The sequence below is a fragment of the Narcine bancroftii genome, chromosome 5, assembly GCF_036971445.1.
Source record: "Narcine bancroftii isolate sNarBan1 chromosome 5, sNarBan1.hap1, whole genome shotgun sequence".
Lineage (NCBI taxonomy): Eukaryota > Metazoa > Chordata > Chondrichthyes > Torpediniformes > Narcinidae > Narcine > Narcine bancroftii.
Window position 1 is genome coordinate 204,613,263 of NC_091473.1, and position 27,287 is coordinate 204,640,549.

The 27,287-nt window shown below is 47.4% G+C and overlaps 1 protein-coding gene across 8 annotated transcripts in view; it reads left to right on the forward strand.

Moving 5' to 3' along the window:
- LOC138764627 (uncharacterized) overlaps positions 1–27,287 on the forward strand; it is a 120,547-nt gene that overhangs the window by 41,239 nt on the left and 52,021 nt on the right. For all 8 annotated transcript variants that reach the window (XM_069940782.1, XM_069940784.1, XM_069940783.1 and 5 more), the window contains exons 2-5: positions 7,388–7,585; positions 12,782–15,143; positions 17,583–20,483; positions 21,813–21,936. In XM_069940782.1, the coding sequence (XP_069796883.1) occupies positions 7,388–7,585; positions 12,782–15,143; positions 17,583–20,483; positions 21,813–21,936 (5,585 nt within the window). The remainder of the gene's footprint in view (positions 1–7,387; positions 7,586–12,781; positions 15,144–17,582; positions 20,484–21,812; positions 21,937–27,287) is intronic.

Sequence of the window (27,287 nt, forward strand, 5' to 3'; positions counted from 1 at the left end):
ATACATTTATTCATTTCCATGTACCATTGCTGTATTCTCAGGCTCTCTTCCATTTTCCAAGTTGACATTGTTTTTGCTACTGCTAAGGCTATCATAATGAATCTTTTTTGCACTTTATCCAATTTGAGGCCTAATTCTTTACTTCTTATGTTACTGAAAAGAAAGATCTCTGGATTTTTTGGTATTTTTTTTGGTGATTTTATTTAATATCTGATTTAGTTCTTCCCAAAACATATTCACTTTCATACATGCCCAAATTGCATGTATTGTTCCCATTTCCTTCTTATGGCGAAAACATCTATCTGATAATGTTGGATCCCATTCTTTTAACTTTTGAGGAGTGATATATAACCTGTGTAACCAATTATACTGTATCATATGTAATCTTGTGTTTATTGTATTCTTCATAGTTCCAGAACATAACTTTTCCCATGCTTCATTCTTTATCTTTAAGTCCTTTTCCCACTTTTGTTTGGGTTTATAGCTTATTTCATCTTTTTCCTTACCTTGCAGCTTAATGTATATATTTGCTATAAATCTTTTAATTATCATTGTATCTGTAATCACATATTCAAAGCTGCTTCCTTCTGGTAATCCCAATCTGTTTCCCAATTTATTCTTTAAATAAGCTTTCAGTTGATGGTATGCAAACATTGTACCGTGAGTTATTCCATATTTGTCCTTCAAATGTTAATAAATTATTTCCCAAAAATCAATTTTCTATTCTTTTGATTCTTTTTCTCTCCCATTCTCTAAAGGAAATGTTATCTATTGTAAAAGGGATTAGTGGATTTTGCGTCAATAGCAATTTTGGTATTTGGTAATTCATTTTTTTCCTTTCTATGTGGATCTTCTTCCATATATTAAATAAATGATGCAATACTGGTGAGCTTTTATATTGCACCAGCTTATCATCCCACTTATAAAGTATATGTTGGTACCTTCTCCCCTATTTTATCTAGTTCTATCTTAGTCTAGTCTGGTTTTTCTCTCGTCTGGTAAAAATCTGATAAATACCTTAATTGTGCGGCTCTATAATAATTTCTGAAGTTTGGTAACTGCAAACCACCTTGGTTGTACCTCTCTGTTAATTTATCTAGCGCTACCCTCGGCTTCCCCCTTTTCCACAAGAATTTCCTTATTATTCTCTTTAGTTCAACAAAGAATTTCTCTGTTAAGGGAATTGGTAACGTTTGAAATAAGTATCGGTAATTCTTTCCAATGTTCTAAGTCTTCCTGTAATTTCTTTATTAATGGCTGATAATTTAGTTTGTACAAGTGGCTTAAGTTATTGTCTAACCTGATACCTAGGTATCGGATTGCTTGTGTTTGTCATTTAAATGGTGATTCTTTTTTAAGTTCTGTATAATCCGCATTACTCATTGGCATCACTTCGCTTTTATTTATGTTGTCCTTGTACCCCGATATTTCTCATATTCCTTCAATTTCTTACGTAATTCTTTTATTGATATCTCTGGTTCTGTTAGGTATACTATGATGTCATCTGAAAATAAACTGATTTTATACTCCTTTTCCTTTACTTTTATCCCTTTTATTTTCTATTCTTATCAGCTCTGCCAATGGTTCTATTGCTAAGGTAAACAATGAGGGGGGGGGGGGGAAAATAATGGACATCTCTGCCTAGTTGATCTACTTAATTTGAATTGGTTCGATACATATCCATTTACTACTACCTTTGCCAATGGTCCATTATATAATTCTTTAATCCAATTAATATATTTTTCTGGCAGATTCAACCTCTGTAATACTTTAAATAAGTAGTTCCACTCTATCCTGTCAAAGGCTTTCTCTGCGTCTAAGGCAACAGGCACCATTGGTTTTTTATTTCCTTGAGCTGCATGAATTAGATTAATAAGTTTACAAACATTGTCCGCTGTTCGTCTTTTCTTAATAAATCCAGTTTGATCTTTTACTATTTTTGGTACACAGTCGGCCAATCTATTTGCTAATAATTTCGCTATTATCTTATAATCTGAGTTAAGTAGAGATATTGGTCTATATGATGCTGGTGTTAATGGATCCTTCCCTGTCTTTGGTATTACTGTAATTATTGGTGTCTTACATGAGTCTGGCAAGTTTTGTGTTTCTTCTACCTGATTTATTACTTCTAGGAGAGGAGGAATTAATAACTCTTTAAATGTTTTATAAAATTCTATTGAAAATCCATCCTAACATAACATAACATAACAATTACAGCACGGAAACAGGCCATTAGGCCCTTCTAGTCCGCACCGAACCAAACACCCCTTTCTAGTCCCACCTCCCTGCACAATGCCCATAACTCTCCATCTTCTTCTCATCCATATACCTGTCCAACCTTTTCTTAAATAATACAATTGACTCCGCCGCCACTATTTCTCCTGGAAGATGATTCCACACAGCTACCACTCTCTGAGTAAAGAAGTTCCCCCTCATGTTACCTCTAAACCTCTGCCCCTTAATTCTTAACTCATGTCCTCTTGTTTTAATCTTTCCTCCTCTTAACGGAAATAGTCTATCCACATCCATTCTGTCTATCCCTTTCATAATCTTAAATACTTCTATCAAATCCCCTCTCAATCTTCTACGCTCCAAAGAATAAAGACCCAATCTGTCCAATCTCTCCCCATACTCCAGATGCTTAAACCCAGGCAACATTCTGGTAAACCTTCTCTGCACTCTCTCCACTCTGTTTATATCCTTCCTATAATTAGGCGACCAGAACTGCACACAGAACTCCAAATTAGGCCGCACCAACGTCTTATACAATCTCAACATCACCTCCCAACTCCTATATTCCATGCAATGATTGATAAAGGCCAGCCTTCTTCACCACCCTATTCACGTGAGTTTCTACCTTCAGGGAACGATGTACCGTTACTCCTAAATCTTTCTGCTCTTCTGTATTCCTCAATGCTCTCCCATTTACCACATATGTCCTATTCTGATTCTTCTTACCAAAATGAAGCACCTCACACTTATCAGCATTAAATTCCATCTGCCATTTTTCAGCCCACTTTTCTAAGCAGCCCAAATCCCTCTGCAATCCTTGAAAACCTTCTTCATTATCCACTATTCCACCTATCTTAGTATCGTCTGCATATTTACTAATCCAATTCACCACCCCATCATCTAGATCATTAATGTATATAACGAACAACAATGGGCCCAATACAGATCCTTGAGGCACACCATTGGTCACCGGCCTCCAACCTGACAGACAATTATCCACTACCACTCTCTGGCCTCTCCCATTCAGCCAATGTTCAATCCATTTGACTATCTTAAAATTTATACCTAAAGACTGCACCTTCTTAACTAACCTTCCATGTGGTACCTTATCGAAGGCCTTACTGAAGTCCATATAGACAACATCCACTGCGCTACCCTCATCCACATTCCTAGTCACCTCTTCAAAAAATTCAATCAGATTGGTCAAACATGACCTTCCTCCCACAAATCCATGTTGAGTGCTCCTGATCAGACCCTGTCTATCCAGATGTTTATAAGTACTATCTCTAAGAATTTTCTCCATTAATTTACCTACCACAGACGTCAAACTTACAGGCCGATAGTTGCCAGGCTTCCTCCTTGAACCCTTTTTAAATAACGGAACCACATGCGCAATGCGCCAATCCTCCGGCACTATCCCCATATCTAATGACATTTGGAAAATGACTGCCAGAGCCTCTGCTATTTCCTCCTTCACTTCTCTCCTGGTGTTTTATTGTTCGGCAGCTTTTTTTAATATATCCTGTACTTCCTCTATTTCAAATAGTTTTATCAGTTTATTTTGTTCCATTTCTTGCAATTTCGGCAGTTCAATTTTAGCTAAAAATTCTTCTATTTTATCATCTTTCCCTTCATTCTCAGTTTGGTATAATTATTCATAAAATTCCTTAAAGTTTTCATTAATCTCTGTTGGGTTATATGTGATTTGTTTGTCCTTTTTCCTTGATGCCAATACAGTTGTTTTAGCTTGTTCTGTTTTAAGTTGCCAGGCTAATATTTTGTGTTTTTTCTCCCAATTCGTAATACTTTTGCTTTGTTTTCATTATGTTCTTCTCCACCTTGTACGTTTGTAATGTTTCATATTTTATTTTTTTGTCCGCCAATTCTCTCTTTTTCTTTATATCGTCTCTTTTCACTAGTTCCTTTTCTGTACTTGCTATCTCCCTTCCAGTTGCTCTATTTCCCGATTGTATTCCTTTTTCATCTTAGTTATATAACTTATTTCCGTCCTCTAATGAAAGCTTTCATTGCGTCCCAAAGTATATAAATTTATCTTTCACCGATTCTGTGTTTATTTCAAAATATGTTTTAATTTGGCGTTCAATGAACTCTCTAAATTCCTGCCATTTAAGTAGCATGGGGTTTAACCTCCATCTATATGTTCTTGGTGGGATGTCCTCCAGTTCGATTGCTAATAGCAGGGGTGAATGATCTGAAAGTAGTCTAGCTTTATACTCAGTTTTTCTAACTCTCCCTTGAATATGGGCCGACAACAAAAACATATCAGTCTTTGAGTATGTTTTATGCCTACTCGAATAATATGAATATTCCTTCTCTTTTGGGTGCTGCCTCCTCTATATATCCATAAGTTTCATTTCCTGCATTGATTTAACCATAAATTTGGCTACTTTATTCTTTTTGCTTGTCTTTTGTCCAGTTTTATCCAACAATGGATCCAAATTAAGATTAAAATCCCCTCTTATCAATATATTTCCTTGTGTGTCTGCAATCTTCAAAAAAATATCCTGCATAAACTTTTGATCCTCATCGTTAGGTGCATATATATTGAGCAAATTCTGAATAAATCCGACACTATATTATTACATACCTCGCTGCCAGATCTATTATTTCCTCCTCTATCTTGATTGGTACATTTTTGTTAACTAATATAGCTACACCTCTAGCTTTTGAATTATATGATGCTGCCGCTACGTGTCCTACCCAGTCTCTCTTCAATCTGTTATGTTCCACTTCAGTTAGGTGGGTTTCCTGCACAAATGCTACATCTATTTTTTCTTTTCTCAGCAAATTTTGTAGACTCTTCCTTTTAATTTGGTTACGTATTCCATTAATGTTTATAGTTCAAAGTGGCCATCTAATATCTTGTTTACATCTCTTTTCCGCCTCCTCGCCACCTCCATCCACCTTTTTCCCATTTTTATCTTTTAGTTTTCCCTTTTTTTGACAACACATTTAAAACATGAAATACTCCAACAATTCCCACACCCAATAACACCTTAACCCCAAATGAGCCACCCCACCCCTCTCTGAGTTCCCCCTTATCCCTTGCCGGGCAACCACAACTCCCCTTTCCATTTGGTTTGTGATCTTGCTCGCAAGCATCAACTGATTTCGCAGTGACAGCTATTCTCACCCCCCAGAAAATACTTTTTTTATACATATAAACAAAGCTCTCTCTTTTCCCCCCCCCCTTCTTCCTTTCTTCCCTTCTCTTTTCCATCTTTACATATACATTATTTTTACTTTATATTATTACATCTTTATGTATACTTTATCGCCGGTCTTCTTTCTTGTTACATCTCTTCTCTCCTGCAAACGTTCTGCGAATTCTTGTGCTTTCTCCGGATCCGAGAACAGTCTGTTTTACTCCCCAGGTATAAATACTTTAAGTACGGCTGGATGTCTTAACATGAATTTATAACCTTTTTTCCAAAAAATCGTTTTTGTTGTATTAAATTCCTTCCTCTTCTTTAAGAATTCAAAACTTGTATCTGGGTAAAAAAAAAATTTGTCCCTTAATAATGACTTATTATCTTTTCTAACTTTATTCCTTGCCCGCTCTAGTATATTTTCTCTTGTCGAATATCTTAAAAATTTTACTAAGATGGATCTTGGTTTTTTATGTGTCTGCGGCTTCGGTACTAGTGCTCTGTGTGTCCTTTCTATTTCCATTTCTTCATGCAATTCTGTCGTTCCCAAAACCTTCGGGATCCATCCTTTTATAAATTCCTTCATGTCTGCGCCTTCTTCATCCTCCTTCAGGGCCACTATTTTTATGTTGTTTCGCCTACTATAGTTTTCCAACATATCAATTTTCCGAGATAACAACTCTCTTGTATCTCCTTAATTTTTGTCACTCTCTTCAAATTTTTCTCTTAAATCATTTACTTCCAATTCTACAGCAGTTTCCCATTCCTCCACATTTTCTACTCTTTTCCCTATTTCTGTCATGACCAGTTCTAAACTTTGCATTTTATCTTCTGCTCTTTTCATTTTTCTTTTAATTCCAGTAAATTCAAATGATATATTCTTTTAATGATCATTTTTTCTTCAAAAAAGGCTTTATCAATATTTTGTCCATCCGTTTTACCTTCTATTTCCCTGTGAAGATCTTGGTCTTCTTCTTCTTCTTCTTCTTCTGTATCTGTACCTGTGTTTGTGACTTCTTCTTTGTATCTGTGTCTCTTCTGCTTTTTCTGATGAATTACTTCTATGTCTTTGTCGGGCCTCCTCTTGATGTTGGTCCTCCTTTCATGGGCTGTCTGTCTGTCGGGCCTCCTGCTGTTGATCCTCTTGTTGTCTGTTACCCTGCTGTCGCTCTCCCTCATCTGGTTCCTCGCTCCTTCCCTCGCCGTTATTTTGATCCTCCGGCTGAGACCCCACCTGCCGGTGTTCACTTTTTCCTTTGATTGCGCACTGTTGGGAGGTCGCAACCGCATGGCACTCACCAACCTCGGAGATCGGCTGCTCTTCACCATCGTAGCTCCCTGCTCCTGTGTGCGGATAAGGCCTTCTTTCTTTTCCAGTGATTTTTCTTTTTTTCCTGTTGTTCTTACTTTCTCTTTCTTGGGTGCCATCTTCTTGTTCTTCTCTGTAACTTTATCTTCTATTTCTTGAGCTTTATATTCGTTGAGCTCTTGTCTTTTCCAAACTTTTTTTCTGGAGAGGGCTGGTTCAACCCGACCGGCCACTACTCTATCATGTGACTCCTCCGAAACCAGACTGACTTGAGCTCACCTTTTCATGCACCTCTAAGTACTCTGTAACTTCATCCTTGCAATCAACTCCATCAGCTTTCCCACCATCAACGTCAGGTCTATAATTTCCTTTTTGCTGCCTCTCTCCCTTTTTTAATGGAGTGATATTCATAATCCTCCAGTTCACCAACCATGCCAGAATGCAATGAATACCCAGAAGATCATTATCAATGCCTTCACAATCTCTATCCCAATGCAGACGGAGTTTAGCTTGTTCAATTGGCCAAACCTACATCGATTTCAGGGAAGTGTCGTGGGACTGAAACTAGAGACTGGAGCTTTGGCCCAAGTGAGATGGTCAGTGGAATTGGTCGTTGCATTATCACTGAAGGCACAGCTATTTTCCCAAGAAGCATCTTTATTTTTTTTCTCTGCAGGAGTCTGAAGCTGTGGACAGCTGCATCCAGAGATTACTCTCCGCTCTCTACCCTCCCTTTGAGGAAACAGCTGCCACTCTTCTTGGCCAGGTTTTCGATGTACTGGAGAAAATCTTTCAGCATGATGCTCTGCGCTTCATCATTGATTTCTTCATCCCTGCCAAGCATATCCTACAAACCATCCAGCAACTGGCCTGTGTGAGTATCAGCAAATGTTAGTCAGGATACATGGGCTTTGTGTGTGAACTTTTGTAGTGGAGTTTTGGGGAGAAAACTGCAGATGTTAGGTTATGATTATGGCACAGCAGGGAAATGGGTAGGCGAGTACAGTAAAACACTGATATTCCAGTTCTGTTCATTTCAAAATCCCATTAGTTCAGCCTCTGACTAACTAGCAAATGGTTACTGTGCTCCCTCACCACTCTCCTCCCTAGATGCTGTTTCCAACCCTAGGTGTTTTCATGCTGGGCCTCTGTTTCAAGGCTGTCTGTAGAGGTGGATAAAAATTTTAAACTTACCCGTTCATGGGGCATTTCCAGCGCTGCTTTTATACAGAGCTGTGCTTTGGCATGTCGCCGCCTGTCATAAATGTCCAGAAGAGCAATGGTCATCTTCCCTACCCATAATTCACCATGCAGCTGGAACTGCTCTGTATTTCCCAGAATGGTTCCAGCTGCATGGGAAATAATGGATAGGGAAGATAGCCATTGCTCTTCTGCATATTGAGCCGCTGGTGCTGACGAGCGGCCCCGAAGGCCAAAGCAGCCTGGTGAGGTGCTGGATCGGCCAGCAGGGCTGTTACAGCCCGCACCGGTCACCCTGTCGGCCCCCACTGGCCGCCAAGTTTAGGAGAGGTTTGCTTCTTCAGACACAAATTCACTGGAAAATTTATAATACCACACATCTGAGAGTCTGGAGAAGTATCCTAGTTGGGCTCAACGGTCCAAATAACACCAAATGATTGACGTTTTGCTTCCAAACCAAGCAGGATTCCATTTCCAGCTCATTGGGGCCCTTTCTTTTTATATCCCTACCATGTGCTCCCTCTGTCCTTCCTTGGGGCCCTGTGTTCCCTCTGCCTCCATCCTCCACCCTAGGCCCCTCCGTAATATTTCTGCCCTCTCCCCTGGGGTCATGCACTGCTGCCCTGCCCTCCACCTCAGTGTTCTCCTGGTCCCCAGCACTTCCTTTCCCTCACTTCTGGGGCCCCTGCACTCCCTCTGCCCTGCTGCATGAAGCAATCCAGGCTACAAGCAAGGCCCCTCAACTCTTCTTCTACATCGATGACTACTTTGGTGTTACCTCATGTATCCATGATGAGCTTGTGGACCTGATCCAATTTGCTGCCACTTCCACCCCAACCTCAAATTCACTTGGTCCACCTCAACCAAGACTCTCCCTTTCCTCAACCTCTCAGTCTCCACCTCAGGAGATGAATTTGACGGACATTTTCTAAAAATGCACCAACTCCCTCAGATACCTTGACTACTCCTCTTTCCACCCTGTCCCCTGTAAGAATTGCATTCTCTCATTTCCTTCTTTGCATCTGCACCTAGGATGAGGACTTCCACGCCAGATCATCAGAGATGTCCTTCTTCTTCAATCAATGTGGCTTTCCCTCTACTACCATAAGCTTGATCCTTACCGCATATCCTCCATTACCTGCACAGCTGCCTTGGCCCCTCCGACCCCACACCACCCCACCAGCATCTTCCTCCAACATAACCACCTCCACCATTTCTGCCACCTACTACAATCCCATCATTAGACGTATATTCCCCTCTCCACCTTCTGCCAGGGACCAGTCCCTCCGTGACTCCCTTGTCCACTCCTCCTTCCCACTAATCATTCCCTTGGATCCTACCCCTGTGACTGCAGAAGATGCTCCACTTGTGCCCACACCGGCTCTCACTGCCATTCAGGGCCCCAAACAGTCCTTACCATGCTGTATGTTCAAATTGTAAAAATAAAACTGAATCTGCAGAGGTCATCTACTGTGTGCAGTGCTCTCATTTGATCTCCTCTACATTGGAGAAGCTGGGCGCAGACTGGGAGATCATTTTGTTGAGCACCTCAGCTCTCTCCACAATAGTGTGGATCTCCCAAAGGCCACACATTTCAATTCCCCATCCCATTCCCTTGCTAACATGTGTGTCCAGGGTCTCATGCACTGCCAGACTGAGACCACCCCGCAAACTGGAGGAACAACACGTCATCTTCTGACTGGGCACCTTCCAACTGGATGGCATTAAAATCAACTTATCTGGCTTTTGTTTAACCTCCCCACTTCTTCCTGTCATCTTTCCTCAGCTCGTGCCTTTCTCCCTTTTCCCTGTCTCCTTTCACACAGCCAAAATCAATTCTCACCTCTCCTTTTATCGTATCCAATTAACACCTTTCGTTGATCTGGATTCCTCCCCCAGCCAGAACTGACTCTATTCTGACCTTTCCTGTTTTTTGCTTATCTCTTGAAGAAGGAATCAGGCCTGAAATGTTGGCAATATATCCATCTCCTATGACCACTGCAAAACCAGCTAACTTCCTCCAACATTTCTTCAATCACAGTGTTCGCAGACTTTTGTGTTTCACTAAGATTGGCATCATGTTCAGGCACAGACTCAGTGGGCTGTTTCTATGCTGTGTATGTCAGAAGGTATTACACCCAATAGTCTGCACAACCTGCTGGTCTGGCATCCAAGCTCTGATCAGTTTCACAGACCAGGATGCCCTGGCACTCATATCACTCCGCCTCCTCTTCCACACCCCCACCTCCTGATCCCTCATATAACCTTCCCCACACCCTCTTACCCCCTCTCCATTTCATCCTACATACCCACCCTCCTATCCCTCTTTCATCCCACCCTCCAATCCCTCTCCCCATCTCATCCCCACCTCTGATCCCTCATATAACCTTCCCCATATACCCCATACCCTCTCCATTTCATCCTACATACCCACCCTCCAATCCCCCTCTCCATCTCAACCCATGCAGACACAGAGGACATACAAACTCCTTACAGACAGCGACAGATTTGAACCTGGGTCATTGGCACTCTAAAGGCATTGTGCTAACCACTACACTCCAGAGAATAATGTCTTACCTGTTTAAACTTTCCTTGTAACTCAATACCTCAAAACCCAGTAACATCCTTGTAAATCTCCTCTGCACTCTCAGTCAGAATGCTATTTTTCTTGTTGGTAGGTGACAAAAATTGCACACAATACTCCAAGTTTGGCCTCACCAATATTTGTTTACTCTGCCTGGTAGTATTGAACTGGACTCAGACAACAGCCCTCCATATACCTCCCATTTATGAACCTGCCCAATCTGCTCTTAAAAATCGAAACCTTCCTCCACCAGCAGCTCATTCCACACTCTCTGCATGAAGAAGATCCCCCTGATGTTACCCTTAAACATTTCACCTTTCTCCCTTTACCTATGTCCTCTAGTTCAAGAATTCTTTTATCGACATGTAATATTACATAAAATTTCCTTTAGTCTTTTGACAAAGTCACCTTTAATATTGCCCGGCACCCCTTACAGTAAGAGAAAGAGAAGCAGTCCCTTCAGAGTCACTCAGTGTCTGTGGATTCACCTCCAGCCCTCGTGCAGACTGTGGAGTTGCACAGATCCCTGTTCTATCCGTTGGCAATACTGAGCTCCAGATCCAAACTTCTGATATGATCAGAAACTTTCAGTGCCCAATAGCCTGCAAGTCGCCAATAGCCTGCAGTCTTTGGGGGTCCTTCAGACACTGATGTGGTCATCTCCTTCTCAACAGGGTGTGTTCTCCCCATTTTTGGTGCCCTGTGCTGCTCCTGTAGAGTGTGCAAACTCTCATGGCCGCTGTCGAGCACAGGCATTGCCATCTCAGGCACAGACCTCACAGATGCAGGATTTTAAATAAAACATTGTCTGCTCCTTTAACAGGCTGTTTAAAGTCTGTGTGGAACCAATGGCATAAGGACCAGGCAGTTGGATCCTGCAGAGGAGCACTATGTCTCTGCTCCCTGCTCTTGCCGTGTCCATACCAGCAGTGCTGCCGTTATAGTAGCTCTGGCAGTGTCACCATTTTTTTGTTCTTGTCTCACCCAACTTCAGTGGGAAAAGCCTGTATCTATTGTGTATACCTTGATCAAATCTCCCCTTGTTCTTTGATGCCCCAAGGAATAAAATCCCAAACTTTCCTCAAGTCCTGACAATGTCCTTGTAAATTTTCTCTGCACTCTTTCAGTCAGAATGCTATCTTTCCTGCAGGTAACTGACCAAAATGGCACATGATGCTCCAAGTTTGGTCTCACCAGTCTTATACTTCACCATAACATCCCAACTCCTATCCTCAATACTTTGATTGACAAATGCTAACGCACCAAAATCTCCCTTTATGACCCTGTCTACCTGTGAATATTTTATTTCAATTTTCATAGACTCATCAAACAAACATTATAATCCTTTTTAACATGCATGTAACATAAGAGTCTGTATTTATCCCCCCCCCCACCCTCGTACATCTGAAAATACCGTTAATTAAATTTCCTTGATAGCAAAACAAAAAACACCACATAAATTCCTCCCTCTTTTTTTCCCTCCCAGTTAATCTTTATTCACCCCCCCCTCTCCCCGGCACCAATAACCAAGCTATTGGTGCCAATCCCCCGCCATTTTGAGACGTGCGTAATGCACCCATCTACCTCCCTTTCCTTGAGCTCCCTGTATTCATTCTTACTTCTAATATGCATTCATCTTTAAACTAACTTTATGGAAAAAAACCACATACCCCTCTCGTATTCCTCAGAATTACAATATTTACGGTCCATCTTTCCCCTGATTCCCTTTCCACCTTATTTACATTTAATCCCGATGCGTGGCAGAGTTCTAACAAAGTACATTGCCTCCCTGGATCCCTAAAAAACTTTCTTTCCATTGTCAGGTGAAGGAGGGTAAATCAATTCCTTTTTGCCTAAGGCTCTTTTTAACCAGGTCAAATTTCCTCCTACACCGCGCTTATGTACAGGCAGAATAAAGCCTTCTCTCGCTCATATTCCGCCAGACCCTCCTAGCCTTTGCACCCACTGCCACAACCCGTAAAATCCTCTCTCTATCCTGGTAGCAAAGGAGGCTGATCAGAATAGAGCGAGGGAAAGACCAGTGGGTCCACTCTATTCTTAGATTATTTTCACTTTGTTCTCTCCCCAGTACCTGTGACGCCACTTTCAGGGAATTATGTATCCGTATAAAATTATGTATCTCTTACCTTCTTCTACCCCTCCCCATCTAATCCCTGCCTCTCCCTCCCCCCTCTCGACCCCTTCTCCCCACCCTCTCTTGACCCCTTCTCTCCACCCTCTTTTGACCCCTTCTATCTCTCTCTCCCCCCCCCCACCCCCCTGCAGGAGCCGTACGTCGGCCGCCGCTTCACTCACGCCGGTTGGCCTCTGTGCCAGCGAGGCCAAGTACTGGTCCAGCTGGCGGCCTTGGACTGGTGCCAGCTCAAGCCCGGAGATTTCTACCTGCAACTGGCTCCTCAGCAGCCTGGACAAGGAGCTCGCTTGTTACTGAGGTGGTCTGGTCCCGAAGGCCCGGTGTCAGAGGCGGTGCCTGAGACCTCTTACCCTCACCTCTTTACCGTCGAGTGGCTAGACGGTGTCAACCGACGCCTGGCTGATGGTGGGCCCGGCCTCGAGTGGTGCCTGGCGTCCGAGGGAGGCCGGCTGAAGAGATTACCATGGAGGAAGGTAGTCTACCCGTTACTCGAGCCCGAGGATGGACCCGGGCCTCGCCCGCCCGCTATTGGTACGAGGAGACGCCCTTCAGGCGATGGAGCTGATGCCGAGCCGAGGGCCGAGGCCAGCTTGAAGAGGAGCCTGGGCAACGGGCAAGAATCGAATGGGGACAATGATGTTCCTGACGGCGAGGCTTCAACTTGCGGTGACGACGACCTTCAAGAGGGCGATGAGGGAGACTACGTCGAGCTGCTGGAAACTTCCTCTCAGGCCCCAGCATTGATGCGCGGCCGCCGTGTCTGCGCAGCCGCCGCCTCGCGCACGGTCACACTGCCGGCCGCGCGACATTGGCGAGCCGGTGGGCATGTGCGCCGCGGGGCCTGGCTGCACCGCCGCCGCCGACGGAAGCCCGACTGCTGCCCGGGCGGGAGCAAGCGGAGGAACGGCAGCAAGATGCCGATCAAGGGTTCCACCACAGGGTATCGTCCGCCAGAGGGAGGACCAGTCGAACGGGAATGGACGCGTCGGCTGGTCCACGTCGAGCGCGGCGGAGGGGATGACAGCCCGTTGCCACGCGCTGATGGGAGAGAAGCGCAGGTTTTGGAAGGCGTTGAGGGCATCACCAATCAGGTGGTGGCGAGCCAGTCAGGTGGCGACTCCGAGCCGGCGGTGTTCGTTCGCGCCAGATTTGCCCAGACTTCGGGCCAACCATTGGCCGAGGTGAATAGTGCGTCAGGTAGAACAGAAGGGTGTGCCCCGCCCAAGGGACCCGACCGTTCATTGGCAGCCAGTGGTGCGGCTGTCGCGGCAAAGGGCCATTCATTGGCTGAGAGGAAGTTGCCCCAAACTGGAGCTCAGCATCCATTGGCTGGTCGTGGCTCACCGAGAACCAGGAGCTGGCAGTCGCTGGTGCGGGTGGGCTCCCCAAAACGTGGGGCTCACCGGTCGACGGCTGCACGAAACTCAGCGAAATCCGCAAGCGACCCGACCTTGGACCAAGGGATTGAGCCGCCAGCGGCAGGAAGGAACTCGCCAAAGACGGCGGAAGAGATGCCCTCATTGGCCGCCAATGGGCAGCAAAAACCTCAGCCCGGCATAAGTTTGGCTGAAAAGAGTACAGTAAAATCGACGATTGAACTTTCATTTGGCCAACCAGCCTCATTGACCCAACAATTATTGGCTGAACTGGCCCATCTGAAGGTGACGACTGACCATTCTCGGGCCAAGCAGTGTGCTATGGAAATCGGTTTCGTGCATTCATTGACTGAACGGACCACGCCAAAAACGAACCCTCGACCTGGAGCAGCTGATCAGGGCACGATGGTAGCCAGGAAGGAAGAGTTATTGGCTGCTCAGGATCAGCCCTGGACAAGAGCTCAGCATCTATTGGGGGAGAAGGTTGCACTGGACACTGGGATCAAACAGCCTTTGGCCAAACAGATCAGAAGGGCCGGTCATTCACTGGCTGAACCAGTGAGACTGAAAGCAATGCAAGTCCAGAAGGAACAAGATCCAGAGGTGGTTGGGGCCAATTGTTCATTGGCTGAATGCAAAATGCCATCAGCCAGGGCACAACAATCTGATACTTCATTGGCAGATTATCCAGAAGATGGCCAGTTGAACTCATCGCTGCAAGGGTCATGGTTTGAGAGCCCAGAATACTCTGGGACAACCATCTCCCGGACAACAGAATGTTGCCTCTCGCAAGCTCAGCTACCAGTGGACCATTGTCAGGGGCCCACCAATCTCCCAGAAAATTTGAACCCACGGGATTGCTGGTGGGACAAGCCATGCCCCTCAAAAGCCGGGAAGTGGGCCAACCCCACTGCGCCAAGTTTCTCATCTGTGCGGGAAATCAAAGAGGCAGGGGAGGTGAGAAGGTCAGATTATTTAACAGCAGCTACAACCATACCCAACCAGGGAGGTGAAGGGGGGACATCACGAGAGGTTGGAGATCAAGAGGAAACATCAAGCCCGGGGCGCCATTCAGAAGTATCTCAACAGGAGCACACCAAGGATTTCACTGAAAAAGGTAAGAGGTCAGATTTTGACATTTAAGAAAAATTTAGAGAGGTACATGAATGGGCTAAGGTCCGGGTGCAGGTCCATGGGACGAGATGGAATAACAGTTCAGCAGGTACTAGATTCTGCCTGTTTCTGCACTGTGGTTCGGTGGTCAGCTTCCCTGATATTTGGTCAGTAAGTAGGATGAGATGTTCATTTTTGGAGCCAGATAGCATGGAAACAGGCCATTTGGTCATGCTGACCATTGTTAGGTCTGCTTTGTTCGAGAATGAGTGAGTCAGACACCAGACTGAGTCGAAATCAAGGTTCTTTATTACCGGATTGTAACACTTGCAACTAACAGTGTTAGTTGGAGAAGGCGCATTCTCCCGATATCAGCAAGTGGTGTTTTTTTTATACCTCAGGACACGCACTTAGTAAATTATCATACCATTACATTGTCCAATGAATAAGCTGTTGCTACCCTTCTCTGTTAGTCTGCTGCTCATCAGCTTGTTATTGCCAAACTTATCTTGAGCGTACAAGGTCTCACCTGCATTCCTGTTACTCCTTAGTACTGGGTGACTCCTTCTCCGGTCCCAACTCATGATGTTTTTACCTTATACCATCAAGCCTTGATGAATAGTAGTCCCATACAAATCCCATACAGATCCTCTTCTGTTTTCCTCATGATCCCATTAATCACGTCACACACTCCCAGGGACAGACACAGGGTGAAGTTCGCTCCACACTGTTCCGTCACACACTCCCAGGGACTGGGTCAGACACAGAATGAAGTTCCCTCTGCATCACTAGAATTCATTGCCATGGACAACCGTGGAGGCCAGGTCATTGGGCGGATTTAAAGCGGAGGTTGACAGGTTCTTGATCAGTAAGGGGGTCAGTTTGTGGGGAGAAGGCAGGAGAATGGGATTGTGACGGAGAATATGTCAACCATGGTTTGTGGGGCAGAGCAGGCTTAATGGGCTGAATGGCCCAATTCTGATCTGACAACCTGTGGAACCAATGTAGACTGGATGCAGGGTCCAAAAGACCTGCTGAGACTCCCCTTGTGGCACATGTTTCCTTTCCTTGATCCCAACCTCCCCCCCCCACCAACAAAATGTTCAAACTAACCCTGATACCTTAACCCAAACCCTAACCTCCAAACTGGAGCCCTGAACCCCCAAACACTCAACCTAACCTTGCCACCCAAACCCTAACCCCTCAACCTAAATCTGACCCAAACCCCTAACCTGATGCCTCCTAACCCGAGCCCCAAACTCCTCACCCTAAACGTAACCATAACCCTAAATTCTAACCCTAACCTTTACCCCCAAGCCAAACTATAACCATAATATCCTAAGCCTGTAGCCAACCCAAGACCAAAACCCGCTAACCCTAAACATAATCATAATGTTCACCTAAACACTAACCTCAACCCTAAACCCGCTAAACTGTAAACCCAGCCCTTAATCCCTAATGATAATTCGTGCCCTAAACCCTCTTACCATAACCACCTAATCCTAACCACAAACCAAGTCCTAAACCTAACCCGAAGGACACACACCACATAACTTATCACACATACAACCATTCCACTGCCATTAAAAAATGATAAAATCACCCAATAAATGTTGGACATCGACATTGAATGCCAGATTAAATCAGATTAGATCCTTGAAATGAAGATGGGCACGGATCTTATTAAGGGCCATTTTAAGGGGATTGAAGAGAATGAAGTCATGGGCAGTTCATGGTGAGACCAAGAGAAGAAGAGAGCAAACACAGAGGCATACAAATTGACAGCCCAGCCCTAAACCTCGTCCTAAACCTGGGAAAAAATTCCATCTTGGGTCCTACATTAAACCAAGATTAAGACCAGTAGGATGACCTCTTGGAGTGAAGAGGGAGCAGGACCTCAGTGAATGCCAGTGGAACTACCAAAAATAAGGGGTTGGGGTGGTAATGTTTGCAATTAGACCAAGCCTCCAGTAACGAGAGCAATAGACACAAGTGAATCCATTCTCCTTCCCCCTGCAAATCGATAACCAAACTCTTCACCCGTTGTTATCAGACTCCTGAATGCATCTCACCACTAAAATAACGATGCCCTTGCACCGCTCTAACCGATCCCTCTCTGTCACCCTGCACTATGTTTTCTAACAAGTGTACTAAGGAACAAGTGGCAATGCGAACTCCCTCATTGTACTTCGGGGCAATGAGCTTGAACTCGTGCACTCCCACGGCAGGTCAAGCAGTCTCCTCCTGCCCACCCATCCAGCAGTGGGAACCCCAGGTGTGTCAAAGGGAGGAAGCTAGGGGAGAGTTTCTCCACTTCCCTCTGACACGGATAGCCCAAGATGGAATGCAGCTATGTCCAGTTACCAAAAAGGATGCCCACAGTTTCCTTCGCAGCCACAGGCCTGGCTCTTGCTCACCACTCCCCTCCTTTTGCCTCCAACAGGATCCCACGAGGTCTGCTTGTCTGGAAACCAGGGGGACTGGCTTTGGAAAGCTTCCATGACGAGAGGAACAGCTCAATGGCAATCAAGGGCACCTGTGTCAAGGCGAGCCATGGTCCTTCAGCCACCATCCCCAACATCTGAGGTCCTCCCATCCCCAACATCTAAGGTCCTCCAAACCCCAACATCTGAGGTCCTCCCAACTCCAACATCTGAGGTCCTCCCATCCCCAACATCTGAGGTCCTCCCATCCCCAACATCAGAGGTCCTCCCATCCCCAACATCAGAGGTCCTCCCATCCCCAACATCTGAGGTCCTCCCATCCCCAACATCTGAGGTCCTCCCATCCCCAACATCTGAGGTCCTCCCATCCCCAACATCAGAGGTCCTCCCATCCCCAACATCTGAGGTCCTCCCATTCCCAACATCTGAGGTCCTCCCATTCCCAACATCTGAGGTCCTCCCATCCCCAACATCTGAGGTCCTCCCATCCCCAACATCTGAGGTCCTCCCATCCCCAACATCTGAGGTCCTCCCATCCCCAACATCTGAGGTCCTCCCATCCCCAACATCTGAGGTCCTCCCATCCCCAACATCTGAGGTCCTTCCATCCCCAACATCTGAGTTCCTCCCATCCCCAACATCTGAGGTCCTCCCATCCCCAACATCTGAGGTCCTCCCATCCCCAACATCTGAGGTCCTCCCATCCCCAACATCTGAGGTCCTCCCATCCCCAACATCTGAGGTCCTCCCATCCCCAACATCTGAGGTCCTCCCATCCCCAACATCTGAGGTCCTCCCATCCCCAACATCTGAGGTCCTCCCATCCCCAACATCTGAGGTCCTCCCATCCCATCTGACAGAGGTCTTCCCTCCCCCGCCCCCTCCATCCGAGGTCCTCCCTCCCCCGCCCCCTCCATCCGAGGTCCTCCCTCCTCCGCCCCCGTCTGAGGTCCTCCCTCCCCCGCCCCCATCCGAGGTCCTCCCTCCCCCGCCCTCTCCGTCCGAGGTCCTCCCTCCCCCGCCCTCTCCGTCCGAGGTCCTCCCTCCCCCGCCCCCTCCGTCCGAGATCCTCCCTCCCCCGCCCCCTACGTCCGAGGTCCTCCCTCCCCCGCCCCCACCGTCTGAGGTCCTCCCTCCCCCGCCCCCACCGTCCGAGGTCCTCCCAGTCCCCTTGTCCAAGATCCTCCCACTGCCCAGGGTCCTCCTGCCCCCTTCATCCAAGATCCTCCCACCCACACCGTCCGAGGTCCTCTCACCCACACCATCCAGGGTTCTCCCATCCCCACCATCTGAATTCCTCCTGTTTCCATCGTCTGAGTTCATCCTGTCCCCATCGTCCAAGGACCTCCCACCCCCACCGTCTTTTGTCCTCCCACCACAATTGTCCGAGATCCACTCCACCTCACTATCCAGGGTCCTTCCACTTCCACTGTCTAAGGTCGTCTCATCCCCACCTTGTGATGCCTTCCCACCTCAACCAAATGAGATACTCCAACCCACACCAATAAAGGTCCTTCCAACCCCCCTGTCTGAGGTCCTCCCACTCTCACCGTCTGAGGTTCTCTCACCTCCACTATCCAAGATAAAACAGCCTCCAACCCCACAATCCGAGGCCCTCCCATTTTCACCGTCCAAGGTCCACCAGCCCCCATTGTCCAAGGTCCTCCCATCCCCATCGTCAAAAGACCTCTTGACCTCACCACCTGAGATCTTTCCACCCCCAATTTCTGGGGTCCTCCCAACTTCAAAGTCTGTTCTCCACTCCCCACTGTCTGAGGACCTTCCACACCCACAGTCTGGGATCTTCCCACCCTCACTTTCCAATGTCCTCCCAAACACATCATCCACGGTTCTCCAACCCCTGCTATCTGAGGACCTACCACCCCCACCCCCACCGTCCGAGAATGTCCTACCCACACAGTTCAGGGTCTTCCCAACCCCATTGTCCGGTGACCTCTCAACACCATTGTCCACGGTTCTCCAGCCCCCACTGAGAGATGTGTCTGATGGCCATCTGCTCTCATTGTCTGACTTGGCCTCACTTCGATCCTCCGATGTCCCCTCACCTCCACTCACTGAGATAACCTCCCCTCAATCCTTCGACATCCCCTCTCCTCCAACTTCCGACATCCCCTCTCCTCCAACTACCGACATCCCCACTACTCCAACTTCCGACATCCCCTCACCTTCTTCCAACATCCCCTCACCTCCAACTTCCAACATCCCCTCACCTCCAACTTCCAACATCCCCTCACCTCCAACTTCCAACATCCCCTCACCTCCAGCTTCCAACATCCCCTCACCTCCAACTTCCAACATCCCCTCACCTCCAACTTCCAACATCCCCTCAGTTCCAACTTCCAACATCGCCTCCCCTCCACCCCACATCCCCTCACTTTGCCCCTCTGACATTCCCTCCCCTCGTACCTTTAACATTCCATCCCCTCCACCCTCCATCTCTTCACCACGACCCTTCGACATCCCCTCCCCTCCACCCTCCATCGCCTCCCCTCAACCCTCCAACATCCCTTCCCCTTCACTCTCCAACATCCACTTCCCTCTACCCTCTATCCTCTCCCTTCCACCCTCTGACATCGCCTCCCCTTCACCCTCCGACATCCTCTCACATCGACACTCTGACATCCCATCCCCTCGATCTTCTGAGCTTCCCCCACATGTTCCAAGCCAAGTGCTCTCACCTCGACACCTGGGGATCTCTGCGTCTGCATTGCCGGATGACATGTGGCATGCTCCGCACACCGTGGAAAGAGGTGATGCTGGCTCCACAGTGCGGCCTGAGACCCTTCACTCTGACCAAGCCCTCTCCATCCAAACTGCACCATCCAGTGGGCTCAATATTGACCAGGATGTACTACGTTCCGAGATTATCGCTCTCCCAGGTAGGTTGGGGCTGGACGAGGGAATGGGGAGAGAGGTAGAGTTTGATGGGAATGTACACCCATCCTCAAGTATGTGACGGAATGTACACCCAACCCGTCCCAGAGTGTGTGATGGGAACGTACACCCAAACCATCCGAGTGTGTGATGGGAATGTACAATCGACCCATCCCCAAGAGTGTGATGGGAACATACACCCGACCCCGAGTGTGTGACGGGATTGTACACCCGACCCCGAGTATGTGACGGGATCGTGCACCCGACCTGGAGTGTGTGACAGGAATGTACACCCGACCCCGTGTGTGTCAGTAATGTACACCTGACCCCAAGTGTGTAACAGTAATGTACACCTGACCCTTCCCCAAGTGTGTGACGGAAATGTACACCCGACCCTTCCCCATGTGTATGACTGAAATGTACACCCACTCCATCCCCGAGTATATATGATGGGAACATACACCCAACCTGTCCCCGAGTGTGAGATGGGAACGTACACCCGAACTGTCCCTGAGTGTGTGATGGGAATGTACAATTGACCCATTCCCAAGAGTGTGATGGGAACGTACACCCAACCCATCTCCAAATGTGTGACAGGAATGTACACCCAACCCCAAGAGTGTGATGGTAATGTACATCCGACCCCGAGCGTGTGACAGTAATGTACACCAATCTCCAAGTGTGTTACGAGAGTGTACATCTGACGAGTATGTGACGAGAACGTACACCTGACAACGAGTGTGTGACGGAAATGTATACCCACCCCGTCCCCGAATGTGTGACGAATGTACACCCGACCATTATGTGATAGGAATGTACCCCTGACCCATGTGTGACAAGAACATACACCCAACCCCAAGTGTATGATGGTAATATACACCCGACCTTGAGTATGTGACAGAATGTACACACGATTCCCGAATGCGTGATGGGTACGTATGCCCGACCCTGAGTGTGAGACGGGATTGTATGCCCAACTACACTTGACCGAGTGTGTGACGGAATCGTATGCCCAACTACACCTGACCGAGCGTGTGATGGGATCGTACACCCGACCCTAATTGTGTGACAGCAATGTACACCCAACCCGTGTGTGACGGGAACGTACACCCGACTGTGTGACGGCAATGTACACCCAACCCCGAATGTGTGATGGTAATGTACACCCAACCCCGAGTGTGTAATGGGAACGTACACCCAAACCTCCCTCTGATGTCACTATATTCCACCCCCCCCATCCGATGCCGCTGTATACTCTGCTCCCACCTTCCCTCGCCACTGTGTCCTCTGGCCCTCATTGCAGACACTCCCTCATTGCACCCTTGGCACTGCAGGGAACAAGGATCGAGAAGGCCGGGCTCTGCTGGTTGTGGTGACGGCAAACCCCATCCTTCAGAACCCAAGGTGCACCAGCACGGCACTGGCCAGCTTCTTGATGTACCTCCACAGCACCTCGAGGTGAGCACGATTGGGGGAGTGGGGACTGCATACTGTCGTCACATGGATCCTTGACATTGATTTTTCACCAACATGTTTACATGTGCTTCATGTATACATAGGAATGTCTGGCCAAACCTGTTCATGAGGTGCCATGTCTGTACAAACCCTCTTCAAAAGACATCACACTCTACTGTCCACTGGGGAAGACTGCTCACTTCATCTTGCTGATTCCTCAGTGCAGGGAGATTCTTTACTGAGAGTATGCCAAAGCACTGGTGGCCCACTGCTTAGAAAGACCGTCCCGCAATCCTTGGTCACTGGGCAGAAATTCTCGCTTCTCCCATCTGGTTCCCAAGACCAAGTGTGCGCGTGGCCCACTGCACAGAAAACCCATCCACACTCTTCTAGACACATAGGAATGCTGTTCATGTCACCCTTCTGGTTCCTAAGGACCAGGTGGTGCCTTACAGATGGATCCCAAAGCTCCATGGACCCATATCACCTCCAGGACAGGTCTCCACAGTTCAAGGCAAGGTTCTCTGACGTGTATTTTAGGGCACTCAACCAGGGTTTTGGCCCATCTAGTCCGTAGTCCATCACATCTTTGTTTAGGGCAGTGGTTTTCAACCTTTTTCTTTCCACTCACATGCCATTTTAAGTAATCCCTCACTAATCACAGCACCTATGGCATATGGATTACTGAAGGTGGTATGTGAGTGGAAAGAAAAAGGTTGAAAATCACTGGTTTAGATAAATTCAGTGTGCCATTTTGGCCACCTTCATGTAGGAAAGATTCCTGGCTGTTTTCGTCAAACCAGTCCTTGTTTTTCCTGGAGGAGAAGCCCAGTACCTCTTCAGTGGATTGTAGTATGGTAGTCTTCAACTGATCCCAGAGGGTTTCAGGGGACGGGTCCGTGAGGCGGGTTGCATCGTCGAGCTTTGCTTTGAGGTTTGCCTGGAAGTTTCCTCTCGCTTCGTCTGACTGCAGGTTTCCAACATTGAACCTCTTTCTGGGGGCTTTATTGTTCCTGGGCTTTGGCTTGAAGTGAAGGTTGAGCTTGCAGCGAACCAGCCGGTGGTCAGTGTGGCATTCCGCGCTAGGCATGACCCTGGTGTGGAGCACATCTCGTTTGTCACTTTCTCGCACCAGGATGTAGTCCAGGAGGTGCCAGTGTTTGGATCGGGGATGCATCCAGGTGGTCTTAAGGCTGTCCCTCTGTTGAAAAAGGGTGTTTGTAATGACAAGCCGCTGTTCTGCGCAGAGCTCCAACAGGAGGCGCCCATTGTCGTTGCACTTGCCGAAGCCATGCTTGCCCAGGATTCCTGGCCAGGTTTCTGAGTCTTTGCCGACACGAGCGTTGAAGTCGCCCAGGATGACAACCTTGTCGGCTGTAGGGGTGCGTTGGATGAGGCTGCCTACATCTGCCAGGCGGACTTCACTGAGAGCGGCTATGTCGATGTCAAGTCTGGTTTGACGAAAACAGCCAGGAAATCCAGGAGCTGCTGGCAAAGAAGCGAGCTGCCCACCAGGCTCACCTTACAAAGCCGTCCTGTCCAGAGAAGAAACAAGCCTTCCGTCCCGCATGCAGCCATCTTCAGCGCAAACTCCGGGAGATCCAAAATGAGTGGTGGACTAGCCTCGCCAAACGAACCCAGCTCAGCGTGGACATTGGCGACTTCAGGGGTTTCTACGAGGCTCTAAAGGCTGTGTACGGCCCCTCACCCCAAGTCCAAAGCCCACTGCGCAGCTCAGACGGCAAAGTCCTCCTCAGCGACAAGATCTCCATCCTCAACTGATGGTCAGAGCACTTCCAATCTCTTTTCAGTGCCAACCGCTCAGTCCAAGATTCCGCCCTGCTCCAGCTCCCTCAACAGCCCCTAAGGCTAGAGCTAGATGAGGTTCTCACCCTGGATGAGACATATAAGGCAATCGAACAACTGAAAAGTGGCAAAGCAGCAGGTATGGATGGAATCCCCCCAGAGGTCTGGAAGGCTGGCGGCAAAACTCTGCATGCCAAACTGCATGAGTTTTTCAAGCTTTGTTGGGACCAAGGAAAACTGCCTCAGGATCTTCGTGATGCCACCATCATCACCCTGTACAAAAACAAAGGCGAGAAATCAGACTGCTCAAACTACAGGGGAATCACGTTGCTCTCCATTGCAGGCAAAATCTTCGCTAGGATTCTACTAAATAGAATAATACCTAGTGTCGCCGAGAATATTCTCCCAGAATCACAGTGCGGCTTTCGCGCAAACAGAGGAACTACTGACATGGTCTTTGCCCTCAGACAGCTCCAAGAAAAGTGCAGAGAACAAAACAAAGGACTCTACATCACCTTTGTTGACCTCACCAAAGCCTTCGACACCGTGAGCAGGAAAGGGCTTTGGCAAATACTAGAGCGCATCGGATGTCCCCCAAAGTTCCTCAACATGATTATCCAACTGCACGAAAACCAACAAGGTCGGGTCAGATACAGCAATGAGCTCTCTGAACCCTTCTCCATTAACAATGGCGTGAAGCAAGGCTGTGTTCTCGCACCAACCCTCTTTTCAATCTTCTTCAGCATGATGCTGAACCAAGCCATGAAAGACCCCAACAATGAAGACGCTGTTTACATCCGGTACCGCACGGATGGCAGTCTCTTCAATCTGAGGCGCCTGCAAGCTCACACCAAGACACAAGAGAAACTTGTCCGTGAACTACTCTTTGCAGACGATGCCGCTTTAGTTGCCCATTCAGAGCCAGCTCTTCAGCGCTTGACGTCCTGCTTTGCGGAAACTGCCAAAATGTTTGGCCTGGAAGTCAGCCTGAAGAAAACTGAGGTCCTCCATCAGCCAGCTCCCCACCATGACTACCAGCCCCCCCACATCTCCATCGGGCACACAAAACTCAAAACGGTCAACCAGTTTACCTATCTCGGCTGCACCATTTCATCAGATGCAAGGATCGACAATGAGATAAACAACAGACTCGCCAAGGCAAATAGCGCCTTTGGAAGACTACACAAAAGAGTCTGGAAAAACAACCAACTGAAAAACCTCACAAAGATAAGCGTATACAGAGCCGTTGTCATACCCACACTCCTGTTCGGCTCCGAATCATGGGTCCTCTACCGGCACCACCTACGGCTCCTAGAACGCTTCCACCAGCGTTGTCTCCGCTCCATCCTCAACATCCATTGGAGCGCTTACATCCCTAACGTCGAAGTACTCAAGATGGCAGAGGTCAACAGCATCGAGTCCACGCTGCTGAAGATCCAGCTGCGCTGGATGGGTCACGTCTCCAGAATGGAGGACCATCGCCTTCCCAAGATCGTGTTATATGGCGAGCTCTCCACTGGCCACTGTGACAGAGGTGCACCAAAGAAAAGGTACAAGGACTGCCTAAAGAAATCTCTTGGTGCCTGCCACATTGACCACCGCCAGTGGGCTGATAACGCCTCAAACCGTGCATCTTGGCGCCTCACAGTTTGGCGGGCAGCAACCTCCTTTGAAGAAGACCGCAGAGCCCACCTCACTGACAAAAGGCAAAGGAGGAAAACTCAACACCCAACCCCAACCAACCAATTTTCCCCTGCAACCGTGTCTGCCTGTCCCGCATCGGACTTGTCAGCCACAAATGAGCCTGCAGCTGACGTGGACTTTTTACCCCCTCCATAAATCTTCGTCCGCGAAGCCAAGCCAAAGATATAGGAAAGATATTAATAAGATGGAAAGAGTGCAGAGAAGATTTACAAGGATGTTTCCTGGACTTGAGGAGCTGAGTTACAGGGAATGGTTAAACAGTTTAGGACTTTATTCCCTGAGTGACAGAGAATGGGGGGAAATTTGATGTTGGTATACAAATTTATAAGGGGCGTATAGATAGATAAAATGCAAGCAGGCTTTTGCCACTGAAGTTGGGTGAGACAAAAGCTCGTGGACATAGGTTAAGGGCGAAAGGTGAAATATAACCATTTACGGAGCGGAAACAGGCCATGTTGGCCTTTCGAGTCCGCACCGGTTCACTGATTTTGTACGCCCTCTTCAGTCCCAGTAGATCTTCATTCAATAACGATGGGCGAATTCAATGCAGGTGGAATCAGATAATAGCAAAACTATGAACAAAAGATTGACAGTCTGTGTCCAAAAAATAGTAGATTTTTGAAGTGTTTATGAAGAACATGCAAAGAATGGTGGGATTGTGGATACAAGTTGCCATCTGAAGTGGTGAATGCATGCTTGATTTTGATGTTTAAGATTGAACAGGTACAGGGATAGAACAGTACAAGCCCTTTGGCCCACAATGTTGTGCCGACCTTTAGATTCTGCCTCCCACAAAACCCTCCACTTTAAATTCCTCCGTATGCTTGCCTCATCATCTATTGAAATTCACCAATGTATCTTCCTCCACCACTGTCCCAGGTAGTGCATTCCATGCATTAACCACTCTCTGGGTAAAAAAAACCCAGAACTTGCCTTGAACTTCCACCCATTACCTTAAAGCCATGCCCTCTTGTATTGAGCAGTGCCCTGGGAAAGGGGCACTGGCTGTCCACTCTATCTATTCCTCCTAATATCTTGTATAGCTCTATCATGTCTCCTCTCATCCTTCTTCTCTCAAAGAGTAAAGCCCTAGGTCCCTTAATCTCTGCTCATAATGCACAATCTCTAAACCAGGTCGCATCCTGGTAAATCTCTGCACCCTTTCCAAACTTCCACATCTTTCCTATCAGGAGGTGACCAGAACTGGACACAGTTTTCTAAGTGTGGTCTAACCAGAGTTTTGTAGAGCTGCATCATTACCTCGCGGCTCTTAAGCACAGTCCCTTGACTAATGAAACCCACACGCCATAAGCTTTTTTAATGATCCTGTCTACCTGTAAGGCAACTTTCAGGGATCTGTGGACATGGACCACCAGATCCCTCTGTTCTTCCACGCTACTAAGAATCTTGCCATTAATTGTACTTTGCCTTGGAGTTTGTCCTTCCAAAGTGTACCACCTCACACTTCTCTGGATTGAACTCAATCTGCCACTTCTCAGCCCAGCTCTGTTTCCTATCAATGTCCCTCTGCAATCTTCGACACTCCTCAACCCTATCCACAACACCACCAACCTTTGTGTTGTCTCCAAACTTGCAAACCCACCCTTCTACCCCCTCATCTAAGTCGTTAATAAGAAAATCACGAAAAGCAGAGATCCCAGAACCGATCCCTGTGGGACACCACTAGACACAGCCCTCCAATCCAAATGTACTCCCTCCACCACAACCCTCTGCTTTCTACAGGCAAGCCAATTCTGAATCCACAAGGCCAAACTTCCCTGAATCCCATGCCTTCTGACTTTCTGAATAAGCCTAGCATGTGGAACCAAGTGTCAAATGCCTAA